Genomic DNA, 15,076 nt, shown 5'->3' on the forward strand with positions numbered 1-15,076 from the left:
ACCAACCAAAAGGCTGAGAGTCGAGAGTCATTTTGAAGTCGCCTGTAAAAAGGCTCCAGAGCAACGACATCATTAGTTTTAATGCGGTTAAATGCAGCATCAAAAACGGCGCTCGCGTCCAAGGTTGCACCTTGGAATGTACGAGACTATCGGGACACGGGTGGTATGTGTATTGGGAGCCATAGACAACGTGGGCCAGTTAAAACCATTAACTACAGCCACTACAATATCATCAATCAAGCTTTCCAACGAGGAAGGTGTTTGCAATGGAACGTGTGCTGTTTTCGATCCCATTTTCCTGTGCAACGAAAAGCTGCTGCATTTTTGTTGGCAGAGTTGGGTGGAAAAATATGGGTAACAACTTGTTCGAAAAGCAGCAACTCAACAACTGAATTATCAACGAACCGATTGTAAAAGGGTTTATTGATTCTAATGTCTTGCGCATTGATTGCTTAAGGGGGAAAGTTAAGAGGCGTTAATTACATTTTACTATCGATGTTTAATGTTAATGGATCCTCACCATCACTTTCTTTCTTTTAGCACTCCAAACGGAGTATGGCTTTGATTCTGGTCCCTTTTCTTGCTTGGTCCATCTTAATGATCGTCATAAATACGTTAGAGAAAAGGGCATTTAGCAGATAATTGCATCGGTGCAATAAAAAATCCATAATAACTTGTTGAACGACTTTTTCCCGGCAGGGCGTGTCGGGAGACGGAACGGGAGTCACGCTTCGCCATTGTTTTCCAATCGATTCCACACTCACGCCATCCGGTTCGAACAATCATCAGGGGCATAAACCATTCCGTTCCGAAAAGCGAGCCGAAAATGTGCTCTAACCATGATAGCAATCAAAGTACGGAGAGCGGAGTAATGATGGCTCGGAGCACGTAACCCGAAGAAGCTTCTGGCAATTAACACGCTCCACCCCACCGGTCCCGTCTTCGGAACTGCTCGACGGTTCCGTGCTCGAGCCTTCTCTCATCGTCACGTCAACCGATCAAAACCCTCGGGGTTGCGATGTTTTCCCAATCGAAAAGGGCGCTCAAATGCGCGTTAACCAAACGCCGATCGGAGATTTTCGACCCCTCGACAAGCACGCCAGGCGATGTTTGTTGAACCGAAAGTCCATGCTCGAAGGATTGTTATGCTTTCCCTTTCGCCTATTTGCGTGCCTCGCAGGGGATACTTGGGAGGATAGATTTCGGCCGAGCGCTTGGCAGCACTTGACCTGATTATCCGGGCGTAAACACTAGCATTAAGTGAAGTAGGTGAGAGCTGGCGCTCTACAGCAGAGTCGGTGTGCGAAGTTCATTGAATTACCCGCCAACACTTCCATTACTCTTTTCTCGTGCTCTGTCACTGTCCAAAGTACCGGAGCACGGCCAGAGGTCAGTAGGGAAAAAGTTTTGGGTTAAAGAAAAGCGAGCAAAATGCTACCGTCGAATGTTTACTAAAGCGTCAAGCTGAATGGATTCGTATGATGAGAAAAGTTTCCTTTCGCCACACACCCAAACCCGTGCAAGAGTGTGTACACTTTGCGGTGTGCAACAACGTCTCAATGGTGGAATCGATCGCCGGGAAAGTGGAGAGAAAATAGTCCCTGGATAACGGTGCAATCGAAATGGCTGTAGATTGCGGACTTGGCTTTGGATCGTGGTTCGTGGAGTCGCTTTCTTTCTCTCCTTTCCGACTACCTTTCTAAGGTCACTTCCGTCGGGACACACTCTGCTGCGTTCGGAGAGGGGAGTGTATTTGTGCTGTGTGCTACTCACCAACACGGGAAAAAATCACCCACAATTCCCTGTACTCAATCACTTTATTTCGAAAACTAAATTGATTCGTTTCGCTTCCGCTCCCTCGAGAAACTGGGCGATTGCTTTCTGAATATTGCATGCCCTCGTAGAGACAAAACCAGGCACGACGAAAAACGTTCCCTTTGCTGCTGGTTGAACGTCAATTCAAGTGGAAATAAAAATCGAATGAACACCGGAGAACAAAGAATGTTGAAGAAAGTAAAAACAAAACAGGCCCTAAAATACCTCACATCAATCGATGGATTGTGGTGCTGCAATCCTATTAGTGGCGTGCCATCGTTTGCACCTCGTCAACCATTCGTCAACGGTATTTCACGGCTCATTAGTGATCGGGGTTTTGCGGGGAAAATGGTTTCAGTCGTTGCGTTAATTTGTAAATTTCCCACACCCAGCTTGGAACGGCAGGTGGGAGAAGCCCAAGATCAAAAGCTAGCTACTTTTCTTGCCGATCGGAGGTCCAAGGAGTGTCCGAATTGTTTATGAACTTTGAAAGTTCCTTCGTTGTTTTTCGCCTTTCGCGATGATGGGAAAGTTTGTCGATGCTACTGAGATGTTGTTCGTCTTGTCTCATGATTTTCTGTTGATCTGCTTTCGCTTCAGCTCGCCCGGCTCCTCGATGGACTCGCCGAGTGGCTTGAGCTTTACAAAAGTCTCCGCCTGAAAGGCTATTAATAATAATGAAGAAAGTATTAAGCAGCTGAAGAGTTGCGCTTGCAGCGGTTCGTGCCTGTCGACAGTATCGGGAGGCAAAACAATGACGACACAATTGCGGAAAGGCAGGGCAAATGTCCGGTGCCAGGGATTTTTGCGCACGACCGAGGGTTTGCACGAGGATTTTCTTTCCCGTTCCCGTCCCCAATGCTGAACATTCGAGTCAGCGATTTTATTTTCCTCGTTCCGCACCTCAGATTGGACGCACTTGAAATAAGCTGCTTTATGTATAACGCTGAACGACGAATGGAAAAGAGCTGCTAACTCTGGCAAAGGGCTCTCATTTCCATTATCGGTCGTGCAAATCTCTCCCTCCAGCTCTTGCCAGCTGGAAAAATGGCTCCGTGTCGCGTGGGTCAATTGGCGCCGCCTTTCGGGCACTCCGTAAGGAAATCGGCCCCGATGATAAACGTACCCGCCGGAGGAGATGAACTTTGAATAAATTAGAAAATTTCTGCAAACTCCTTTAATAGAGCAGAACGGAGGTGTTATCAGGGACCTTTTATCCCAAGTTTCTCATCGAGGGGATGCACAACCGAAGGAGGCTATGACTGATGGAGGGAAAATTAAATACCGACTGACTCGTTTCATCCGACTTGCCGACGGGAAAGCTTTTCGCGATGAATGAAGAAGTGAGTGTCAATAGCAACATTAAGCCCATTATCATATTTCCCAATCCAAACCGCATGCCGCGCGCGGTGGGTGAATATATATTCCCACCCCAACCGCCACCGAGCAGCGCCATTTTGAAGCCTCTTAAAAACTGTCCTCAGGTGCAAACGGTAGAACTTTCGAGAGGCCAACATTTCCCAAAGTGCCGGAAGAAAGTTCCGCTCGCCTCGCGTGTCGCACTTTCATCTCTTTCGTTCGTCGCTTAGAAAGTCAGTCCCTTTTCCTGTCCGCCTGGCAACGTACCGGTGGAAACCGGATACTTTCGTGCCGAGGAAACGGATGGGGTCGCCCTGGTGGCGCGTGTACCGTTTGCTTCAGTCGTGCAAATGGTACAACTAATTAATTGTCGCCACCGTACGCGTGCTGCGGAAGATCGGTCGATGATTTACCGTCCAGCTGCCGCGTGTGGAGCTGCCCCGAAACTATTTACGACTCACAGACGCAGGCCGTAGGCGTTAACGAGCGGCGAGCGGGAAAAACAAACGGGCCGGGAAATGGACGAGACCGGACCAGAAATGAATTAACTAAACCGACGAAAGTAAACACCACGGAAGGCAGGAAATTTTTATTCCTCACGAAATGGATAGTTTGCCAGTTGAAGGAGTTGCTTAAAGCCGCCACGGGTAAGGGACGTTCTCCGATTGTCTCGGCGCTTGCTCGCCGGGGAACCCGGGTCGGGGGCGAGCGGTGGCTCTCAGCATACATTAGCATAAGTTGAAGGCGAAGCATAATTTTATGCAAGCCGCTACGTGGTACTTGAATGTTTGCGAAGGAGTTGTGGGCGAGTGCGAAAGCGTGTTTCCTTCACGAGTGGTCGTGGAAGCTTCGCAAAGCAATTTTAATGACTTTTAGGATAACAACCGTGGCGTTTGCTTTGACGGGATATATTGATGAGTGTGCACCGATTGCTCGGTGGAATTCAAAGCAAGGGCACGGCTGAAGAGTGGCGTTCATCTCAAGATGACTTGGAGAATCCGTCCATCTCATCTCAAGACGACTTGGAGAAAGGATAGTGCGATATCGATTATTCGGAACAGTATCTGTTGCTTAACTTCTGGAGAGTTCCTCCACTGTTTGTCTTTCTCTCCCTCTCCACCTCCAGTGAAAGATGCCTGTTTGGCAATAATCAATCAAGCATTTCAGATCTAAACCCAATCATCATCATCACCAGCACCATCATCGTCTTCGGCCTTCCTTTCGCCACAATTGTAATCGGGATGGTTCACGCTTGTCTTCTGAGGCAGCGGGGGGAGGAAAACCAGCCAGATAGATAATGGCGGCGTGTTTGGTATCGTTGCAAACTTCCCCGCCTCCAGCTGCATCCTAGGACACACCCAACGAACGCTGGATATTTATTCGATGTCATGCCAAGTAATGACTTCGGTTATAAATTGTTTGCCAAGCCCCCGGCGGCGATGCGGTTTGGCGACGTTTGCCTTGCAATGTTGCCCCCGTGACGTCAATTTGTTGCCAGCGCCGTCCATCCATCATGTGCGCGCAAACCGCCCGGCCGTGGCCCGTGCAGATGGACGGTTGACAAAATAATAAACATTTACCGGGTGCAAACTAATTTCGCTCCACGCCACGATAAAGCGGTGTTTATCTCGTGCGCAAATGTAACGAGTTTGTTTGCGAAACGATGGGACAGAGCGGGAGGGAAAACATTAAATTATATTGCAAGATTTTGTCGATCTTGGCCGCTGCCTTCAACATCAGCTCGGAGATAAGCCATCAATCATCGCGGGATTTAGTTTTCGCATCATGCCACGGCTGTGGGAGACTTTAATGACTTCATTTAAATTAATTTTTCACTTGCTCCGGGTGCAACTAATAGCTGAAAATTTTCGCCGCTTAAATCGCTCCATACGGCGTAATTAATCTTTTCGTTTTGTTTCCCCCTTTCCGCAGGTCCACCACACGCTATGCCGACCTCGAGAAGCCCAAGAAGAAAAAGACACTCAGTTCCACGAGTTTAGTTTCGATACCAAACACTATAAAGTTAAGCATGTTAAATAGCGGTTTGCTGTCATTAGGTAGGTGCACACCTTTTCCTTCCCGCTGCTTCCACACGCTCCACAGGCCAATCCTTCACTACCTCCAGAGCATTTTATTTCTCTATTCTTTAGTGGACGGAAGGAATTTGCTTTCTCCTCAACCTGCAATAAAGCTAACCGCAATAACGAGTCTTATAGCTTTCCCGAGCTATTCTACTCCAGTTTTTTTCCCTGGCCACAAAAAAGAAATGGTGACAAAACCATTCAAGTCGCTGTGCACATAGTATAGAGCAGGGGTCGGCAAAGTCCGGCCAGCATGCCAAATCCGACTCAAACATTTTTTTTAAATAACATACAAAAAACCATTTGAATTCATATCGTATTTTGTCACGATATCGTTCTTTTTTCTTATTTAAAAAGGTACTTTGAAATTATTTAACGAATCGATGTATTGACCACTGCATCGGCAACTTTATTACACTTTTTTCAGATGGTCCCATTGATCGTTCTAAAATTCCTAACTCTCGTGAATCTCGCCCAAAACCAACCGGCAAGATAACATGTTAACTTTGCATCCACAATAACTACACACAATGAATACAAATGTTGACACCATTACCTAACAGAATATTGTTTATAATATTCAAAAGAATAGCATATTCTAGAAGCATATTTATGTCAAAAAAATCAAATATAGTGGATACATGTCAAACTTTGAAACATTTTATATTAACATTATGTTACTTTGCGGTTTACATAATTGATACCCTAATTAAACAACGCTTAGTATCACTTTCTAAACATTCATACATCGTTTGACGTATCTGGCCCGCGGTTTCTGGTTTTCTTTCATCATTTGACCCTTTTCAAGAAACGTGTGCCGATCCCTGGTATGTGTTAAAAAAATGGAAACCCCGCGTAGTCCATGGAAAATGGAAGTCCGCGATATCGCATCCATCGTCGCCTCAAGCTCACTCTCAATCCAATTAATGTTCTCTGCCGGAGGTCCTTTTGGCGTGGAGGGGTGTCATAGTTTTATTGCGCTGCAAACTTTACGCCCACTACACTAGCGCAAGTTGATGCAACAAATCGTGAAAAATTGCAGAGCCAACCTAATGGAGTGGGAGGGAGGAAAAATGATGGAAAAGTACCGAAGAAACTTCAGTTCATTCTGTAATGAAGAGATCTGCTCTGCTGGGATGTTGTGAGGGATTGGAAGAAGGAGAAACGGAACAGAATAATTCTACTAATTTAATTCCTTCACTTGATTCTACCACCATTCTTCTCTTATTTATAGATAAAGTTAAACTGTCAGCGCGAGGTAAGTACTTCCAATCTGGGAAAAAGAAAGAAAACTCCCTTCGTGAAGGGAACGCTCCGTGGATTCATAACAGATTGAGACTTTTTTCACCATTCCTGAGATGCAAGCCCGAAACCGGGGAACGGCTGAAAAACTTTCCACGCGCGGTTCCGAAACCACAACCACAAATCGAATCTTTTTTAGAAAGCATGCGAAGAAATCGTTTTAATTTCTTTTGTTTCAACCCATATTGCAGATGAGAAAAATCCCCTATCGCAGACGATGCCCGACAAACCGACCGAACTGCGACACTTTGCGAAGCTATGCGAGCTGCGGCGCAAGTTCCCAATACTCTACAAGCTCGAATTCCAGACGGCTGTGAAGGTTGAAACCAACTCGTGCAAGCACGCCCTGCGCAAAGCCAATGCACTCAAGAACCAGAATCCCAAATGCATTCCATACGATTACAATAGGGTTGTTTTAGACAAGTACGATAACACGCCGGACTCGGACTACATCAATGCGTCGTATGTGGATGTGAGTAGGGCCCGGGGGGAGAGTCAAAAGCGGGAAGAGGTGGTTTGGTGGTGGTCACTAATGCATATAATATAATTTATTCCGTTCCGCCACGACGGGCGTCTTTATTTCGCAGAGTTTACTTAAGCCAAACGCGTATATCGTAACGCAGGGACCAACGGAGGACACGGTGCTAGATTTTTGGAGGATGGTTTGGCAAGAAAACTGTAGCTGTATTGTTATGCTCACGAAGACGTTCGACTTTACAAAGGTAGGTGCGGCGGGTAGTATTGGTTTGTTTTTAAATTCACTCCGCAAATCCTTCTAGCTCACGAATTGTGATTTTCATTTTGAGTAACATAAATGGGGAGGTTTATAATTTGGGGAAAAAGCGCACTGGTTTTCCTTTTTATTCCCCCCTTGAAGCCATACATCATACAGCTTATCGTCCCGCAATCAGCGTCCAACCTTGTGGGAAGCTATCAGGATTCACATTGCAACCATCCCCACCCCAACATCCGCACCCGGTTTGACCTCTCGAAAAACATTTCCCGGAAAAGGTGAGCCTCGGCGGTCCAAACTTTCCCTACCTCGGTGACGACCGCGGAGTCGTTGACCGTCTTCAACCATTTTTATTGGTCACTTAGGCCGATGTGTTGCGGTCCGGACCATCCACGAAAGTTGATTCGATAAATTTGCACCATCCGCACCGTCGCGCGCTCTGGAAGGAGGGAGTCCTTTGCGGAGTTTCGGAGAAAAACCATGTTCGCCCGACGCCGTTCGTGCGAATCCCGCAAACGATTCTCGTTTAAACAAATGGCGCCCGCAGCGCCTCTTTTAAATTGCAATCCATCGTCCATCATGCGATGGATTTAGAATTTCTCCCGTTATTGGGTTTTCTTTTGTGACTGCAGCACGAGATTTTTCCTTCGCCATTTGGCTGTTCCACTTTTACCGTCTTCTTCGTTGTCCATCCCTATCCCAGCGCCTCGGAAACGCTTAATTTCGCATGTTATTTTTTGTTTTTATTTCTTTTCCCCCTGCGGACGTGTTCAGTGAATTCAAATCGAGCGGGAAAAACATGCTGCAAGCTTTTTGAATCGCGTCCTCAACTGACTGCTTCAATGGCCATTTTTCACGAAGCTCACCGGCTTTTCTTCTACTTTCACATTCGCGCTCACGTCAGGCGTCACAGTTCCGCGTAATGTTTTTCCTTTCGTGAATGATTGCAGTGAAAGAAAAACCCACCTTTTCCCCGAACCCAGGTCGCATTTTATTCGCATTTCTTTGCCTCGCTGGAAACTTGTCCCCGCTCAATCCATTGTCTTACTGTTCGCCCTCGAACAGTTTCCGTTTTCTCATTTCGGTATCGTCGAATACGAATCGAAACATTCGGGCTTACATTTTCCAAATGTCCTCCCGCTTGACGTGACACTCGCGATTCGTGACGAGGACGGGAATGGGTAGGGAAAATGAGAAGGCTTTACAGTTTACCACCAGCGTTTCAATCCCATCAAAAACCAAGCCGGTTGGTTGAGCCGAATGGCCACTTCGGTTGGCAAATATTTCCCATTTGTTCGCAGTCAAGTCGAGTCGATTCCATCGCTTTTAGGCCGGTGAAAACTGGTATACATTTTGCGTTCGTATTGCTTGGCAACGTGAAAAATCTGAACCCACACTAAAGCCTTTGGAAAAGAAAGCATAAGCTGTTGTCGATGGCAGAAAGCCTCTAAAGCCGCGATAGGATGATTGAGTTGCGTTTCTAAAGCCGTGAAAATGGAGCTCCTTCGTGATGCGTGCATTGGGTTTAGGATGTGGGAAATATATTTGGAATATTGTCGCGTATGATTGGTAAAAGGCTCAATAGTAAATGCTTATACCTTATGTCTACTGGAACGGGGCTGTTGAAAACAGACGAGCAGAATCATCAGCTTAGCGTAGATAAATGAGGCTATTATATCGAACCCGATGTAACCATCCTGACACGATTCTAAAACACATTCAACGCATAGTACATTGATGGGGAAAATAAATAAGTTTACCACTCTCGTTATTTCTCCCAATCCAACGTTCCCTAATGAACCTTTCACTTTGTTGGCATCGCCGCCATTAAGTTCATCGGACGCATTTCGGTTCTCCTTCTCGCGCCCAACTCCAGCACCGGCTTATCTGTAATTTCCCGACTAATGCGATTGTTGTGTAAATTAATGTATTCAGCACCCAATTGCAACACCGAAGCACTAGCCGGCCGGTCGTTTTCGCTGTCGTTTTCCATCGATCGGTTATCCGGCGCGTTGACGTGCCCTGATGGTGATGGTCCACCGTGTCTCTCAGACTCCCAACCAACTCGTTCGCCTCTATTTCCCCACCACCCTCGATAATGGACGCTTGCAAGGGCTAACAACTGCGTGCTTTTATTTGCCTGCCGTAAAACTGGCGCATTTTGGCGACTGGCCGGGTGGAAAAGGAATATCGACAGCCTTCCTAGAGAGGCGAGCGATTAAGTGACAGCGGGTGCTGGGACACGGAAAGGAGCGCGCCCGTGGTGGCCATGCGGACGCCATCAGCCCATTTTTCCATTGTCTCATCAGCGAATACAACTTTCCCGGTCAAAACTTTCCATTCAATTTCCATTAAATCCACCATAACTCACCTGCAACTGCTCTTTGGCTTTCGCGCAGCTTTTCCCAGCCCGAGCTTTTCCGCTTTTTCGCTGTTTTCTACTTCGTTGTTCCCATTTGGCTTTTCTCTCGTTTTTCATCGTTTAGGTTTCGTGTAATTTTTCATTTTTTAGTATCTTTATCACTACCCATGTGCGTGGGTACCTTCTCTATTGTCTTTTTTCTTTGCTGTATATTTCCCTATTTCACCACCCGTGAAAAAGCACCATTTGTTGGTGAAAAGCCCGGGAGAGTGATTACCTGTAGCCAGAAGTTTTTTTTTTTTCTTTACTGATGTTTTTGCTTTCTACCCCCTCGACGACCATCGTTTTGTTCCAAGGGAACGGTAGGAGCGAGATCGTTCCCTGCACGGAAAACTTTCCTACTTCCATCGCGACTATTTGCGTGGTTCCTATCGTGTGGTTTACTCCTGGAGAGATTCATCCCGAAGTTTTTTTTTTATTTTCACCTCCACTCCCAACCCTGGATGTAACGTTTCAAGACTGCCAGGATCACCATAATCATCGTCATAATCAATGTTCGAAGTTCGTTTATTTTCCTTTTTTCATTCCCGACACTAATAGAATAAACCGCACGCGAACAAACCATCGCCACCGTTTGGTGAGGTACATCCATTCCCGGGGTTTGGTCGTAAAACTGACGAGCAAACTTTGCGAGACACGCGCATCTTCGTTTAATGGCATAAGGAACGTTCGTTTTTTTTTCTGCCCTGGGATTCGCGGAAAATGGGAAACAATTTCGGTGCGATTGGGATAATAAATTGAAAACTTTTCTCACTCGCGCGAGTAAAAACGGAACTCCCTGCTGCAGTTAGGAGGTTCCCCGAACCGTCACGGTAGCGATTTGATTTGATTTGTTTTGGATCCAAGTAGCAGGTGTTTAGTTCGATTTGATTACTCCATTGAAAAGTTAACGATATGATCGATTGATTTTGGTGCAGGTAGCATTGAATGTTGCTGCCAGTACTAACCTATGCGTTTGTATTTTTTTTTTCCTTTGCAGGTTATGTGTGTCCAATACTGGCCACCGAACAAGGAGAAGGAGGAAATCTACGGCGACATGCACATCACGATACAGTCGGAGGAGGAGCTGGCGAATTTTCACATAAGAACGTTTAGGCTGTTTAAACTCAATAAAGACAATGTAAGTGGAACGTCGAGGCGTAAGAAACGTTAAAGAAAAAGTACTGAAGATCGTTGCAGAAGAGGTACATAAAACAATTCCATGGTTGTACCCATGAGTACAAGCATAGCAAAAGTCAGGTGGAGGAAATTAGTTCGGTCGATGACGACGAAACTGGCTTTCAGTTTCTTGCACTGTCGACGTGTGGAAGATTTTAGCCCCTGTTTCGGACACGCCAACGCTGTCCCGCCGACAGCAGAAGTGCTGTTAAACATGGCGTGTGGGTGTTATTTCTCGACTCACATAAACGGCGTCGAGAAAACATATGCAACCCGCACAGTTGTCGCCGAGCGATGTTTCGTGCCCGCACGCCATCCAATCCTTCCAACATCGTCCGGAGACGGAAGCACAGATGAAAGTTTACTGCCTGCCAGGGTTGTAAGGATAATGGAAACTAGTGCTACCGTGCCACAGCGGGTACAGCAGCGTAGCAGGTTCCCCGTGCGTACCTCCAGAATACACGTGGCGAAACACAGGAGAGCATAGACTTAAGAATACTCGCGAAACTAAACCAAACAAAAAAAAAAAAGAAAAAGAAATCGTCACCATGCTAGGAAACATGGGGGACACATTTTATTTTACACGTTTCGCTCATTAACCGTGAGATGAATGGGACAATTACACTAAGCAATGTTTACTTTTTACTACTGGTCCCGTCGCCACCCTCCCCTAGCGCCCGGTATCCCAACCCAACCGACACCACCCGTGACGCTAACGTGCAACAAAGCGCTTCCGTCTGGGCGAAGTTCCGGAAAATGTGCACTTTTACCATTTTTGTATGTTTTGCACCAACCATCCACAGCTGCTGCTGGCCCGGAGGGGTATCAACGGTGCACCATGGGTTTTTTTTTCATAACCGGGAACCACTTGCATCACCGCCGGCCGCTCCCTTGCGCTCACCCATTTTCTCATCGCGTCCCACCGATCTTATCTTCCCATTGCAGGCAGTGGCGGAGGAACGATTATTACTACAGTTTCACTACACCGAATGGCATTCACATACCTGCCCTTTTTCCAATGCAATTCTCGAGTTTCGCCGGCGGGTCCGGTCCGTCGTGGGGACAATCATCAAAGCGAACAGCCGGATCGGACCGATGCTGGTGCACTGCAAGTAAGTCGAATGATGAAGGGAAAAAATGCGTTTTCATCGAAAATGTTAGAATTAATGTAATTCGATTGATCAAAAACGATATCGAATACTATATTTTAAACAAACTTAGTGTACATGTTTGGTATGATAGTTAGGACAGAATGTTTTATATTTGATTATAATAATTTGTTTTTTAATCTTGTAGCATATAATTTATAGAATATAAAACAAAATATAAGCCTAGAACCTCGATAGCTAATGATATTTTCACCACCGTGCACCGTAAAAAACAAATATGTTTCATCCTTGTCTCAAAACACTTTTGGCCACAACGTTTTTAATATTCACCCCATGTTTGCAACTTTCCCACCACAGTGCAAAAATTTATTTAAATAAATTATATAAATCTTTCAAGTTATGTACTGCTCAAATAACTGTTTATTGAGTTCAAAATATAATAACAAAAATAGTTCAATTTTTAGAATCACTTATCATGAAGTTATTTAGATTCCAGTACAATTTTCATATTTCTGTAAAAATAATCGATCTCAATACATCAAAATATTGTATAGGTGTTGTTATTCGTAGCGATGATGATACATGATTTTTCATGTCCAAAAATGCCACCTATGGTGCATATATTGCCATACTTAGACTAGAGAAAATTTTAGACTTTTGGAACCCTACGTCATGCAGGCACATTCGTAGGAGCTTTAATTATTTATCACCTTCTTGAAACTTATCGTTATTTAAGAGTGGCTTTTGACGACGACAGAAACGTCAACATAAACCGCCTGTGGTTCTTTTCCATCATGTACGCACACTCACGTTGCTCTTAGCATAAACATATTTATTTTTCCTGCTCTCATACCGTACCGTCCGTTTTCTTTCGTACAACTTTTCTCCGTTCGTGTGCGACCCCCTGCTGCTTCCCGCCGACAGTGACGGTGGGGGCCGATCTGGCGTTTACCTCGCCATCGACGCCAACATGGAGCTGGCCGAGGAGGAGGACTCGTTTCACGTGTTCGGCTACCTGAAGAAGCTGCGCCAGTCGAGGAAAGGCCTTATAGAGAATGTGGTAAGTATCCCGGTGCAGGAAAGTGTTGAGTGGTGGACACACGTTCTTCCTACTCCACCCCCGGACCGCAACCAAAACATCCCTTACCTTTCCCTTCGCCGTGCCGTAGCAAGCGACTGGATGCATGGAAGGAATTTCTACCGGTTGTGCAGCCATTTTCATTTCCTGCCAAATAAATAACAAGTCTTGCGTGTGCACGGGAATGCATTCCTGTAAATTGCTAGCACCGTAGGGATTGTTGGGGAAGCGGTAGTACGTTTTAATATGTAAATTGATGTGCATGTAACATACCTTTCATCCAAGAGGCTTCTTCTCTTCACATCAGACTTCGCTCCGTTTGCATCTCTGCTGGAAAGTTTAAAATAAAAAAATATCACTAATTGATTCAATTCGGAACCAGTTGACATTTCCATTTTGACCCTCTCGAACCAGGATACGGATGATTTAAATATGTCATTTATTTCCTGCAGTTCTTCGGGGACAACAAATCAATTTGCATTATGCTGTGACTCTCTTTTATTGCCTCTTTTTTCCAACTCCGATCTGTTTGCCGGTTTATTGCGCTTGCATCTGTTTAAGTACTGCATCAGAAATTACTTTTTTTTCTGTTCCGTTACGGATGGTTCCGCATTCCCGGCTCATTGCTGGTGCCATTTGCTGATTTGATCGAACCTCTCAGTACGCCTCCGCTATTTATATTCCTGTTTTGATTACAGCCCTTTCTGGAAAATTAATATGCCTCTTTCTATGTTCGTATGTAAGGTGTATTTATTGTTGAATCATTTTCTAACGGATTCATTATATGCGTTTTTATCTTATTTATGGGTTCAACAAGATTGTTTCCTCTTCGTTTATCGATCTATCTACGTCTACAAATTGTGTATTCAATTGCACCAGCGCGTCTTTGCCTTGCAAAGGCATGAGAACGTTCTTCATAAATCATTATAACGAAGCATTTCGTATGAGGTGTTGGTCTGATTTGTTGTAGAATTTATGGCTACCATTCTGCACCAACTCAGCGCGCATACAAATCATTCCACGAAGAAGTGCCATCGAACAGCCGACACATTTCCCTACGCCCGTGCTCGTTTGCTTATCGCTCTTGTTGGGCCGAAGGGATGGAAATAAATTTATGCTGATGTAAAACACTGCCGAAAGACAACCAAAGCAAAAACAACACTCTTATCTTTCCTCACTTTCTCTCTCTGTTGCCGTCCTCCAGGAGCAATACAAGTTTGTATACGACACGCTGGAGGAGTTCATTATCTGCGGCAATTCGTGGTTTCCGGTGACGGAGCTGTCGCAGCGGCTGAAGGAGAAGAGCCTCAAGGATCCGGTCAGCAAGATGAACTCGTACCAGCGCGAATACGCCCAGATCTGCAAGCAGACACCTCGGTTCACCATCGGCGACTGTGCCGGTGGCCACCGCGGGGACAATCGGGAGAAGAACCGCGACGTCCTCTGTGTACCACGTAAGTACCTTCGCGCCCCCCGTGCGCGGTGTCGGTAAAGTGAAAATTTCACTTACCCAGCACCTGATGAAGGATGCTGAAAAGTTAAAAAGGCAAAAAAGAAACTACTAGTTTAATTCAATTACGAACAACGACACAAACATCGACTACGGCAGAGTGTTACTAATGATTTTCTTTTGTTCTCTCCTTCTCCCTAATGATCTTCTGCTTCCGGTGATCTGACTCGTCGTTGGACGCGTCTCCAAAAATCACACACGAAATTGCGGTCGTTTGCATATACGGGGGGTGTTACCGTACCACGCGCACACCAACAGCTGACAACTTCCGTCCTTACCTTAGCTCGTTTCAGGGAAATTCATTTACCGACTACATTAACGCCGTGTTCGTTGACGTAAGTACCGCGCAATCTTCCACCGAAAGCGACTGTCTTTCAAGTCTTTCAAGACATGTTTTCCCTTGCCCCGTGCTGTGCATACGTTTTCTTGCTCCATACAATTTCCGCGGATATGTTTTTCCCAGGCCCTCCTCGTCATGCGCGTTTTTTTCTTTTTTTGTTACTACGTTA

The 15,076-nt window shown here is 45.7% G+C and overlaps 1 protein-coding gene across 1 annotated transcript in view; it reads left to right on the forward strand.

The window, feature by feature from the left end:
- The window catches only part of LOC131293592 (receptor-type tyrosine-protein phosphatase kappa), a 32,220-nt gene that overhangs the window by 14,077 nt on the left and 3,067 nt on the right, over positions 1-15,076 (forward strand). The window contains exons 3-11 of the mRNA XM_058321670.1: positions 5,107-5,231; positions 6,490-6,513; positions 6,749-7,029; positions 7,145-7,279; positions 10,692-10,832; positions 11,816-11,982; positions 12,904-13,039; positions 14,262-14,511; positions 14,826-14,902. Coding sequence (XP_058177653.1) covers positions 5,107-5,231; positions 6,490-6,513; positions 6,749-7,029; positions 7,145-7,279; positions 10,692-10,832; positions 11,816-11,982; positions 12,904-13,039; positions 14,262-14,511; positions 14,826-14,902 — 1,336 coding nt within the window. The remainder of the gene's footprint in view (positions 1-5,106; positions 5,232-6,489; positions 6,514-6,748; positions 7,030-7,144; positions 7,280-10,691; positions 10,833-11,815; positions 11,983-12,903; positions 13,040-14,261; positions 14,512-14,825; positions 14,903-15,076) is intronic.

Source organism: Anopheles ziemanni, chromosome 2 (assembly GCF_943734765.1).
Source record: "Anopheles ziemanni chromosome 2, idAnoZiCoDA_A2_x.2, whole genome shotgun sequence".
Taxonomy (NCBI): Eukaryota; Metazoa; Arthropoda; class Insecta; order Diptera; family Culicidae; genus Anopheles; species Anopheles ziemanni.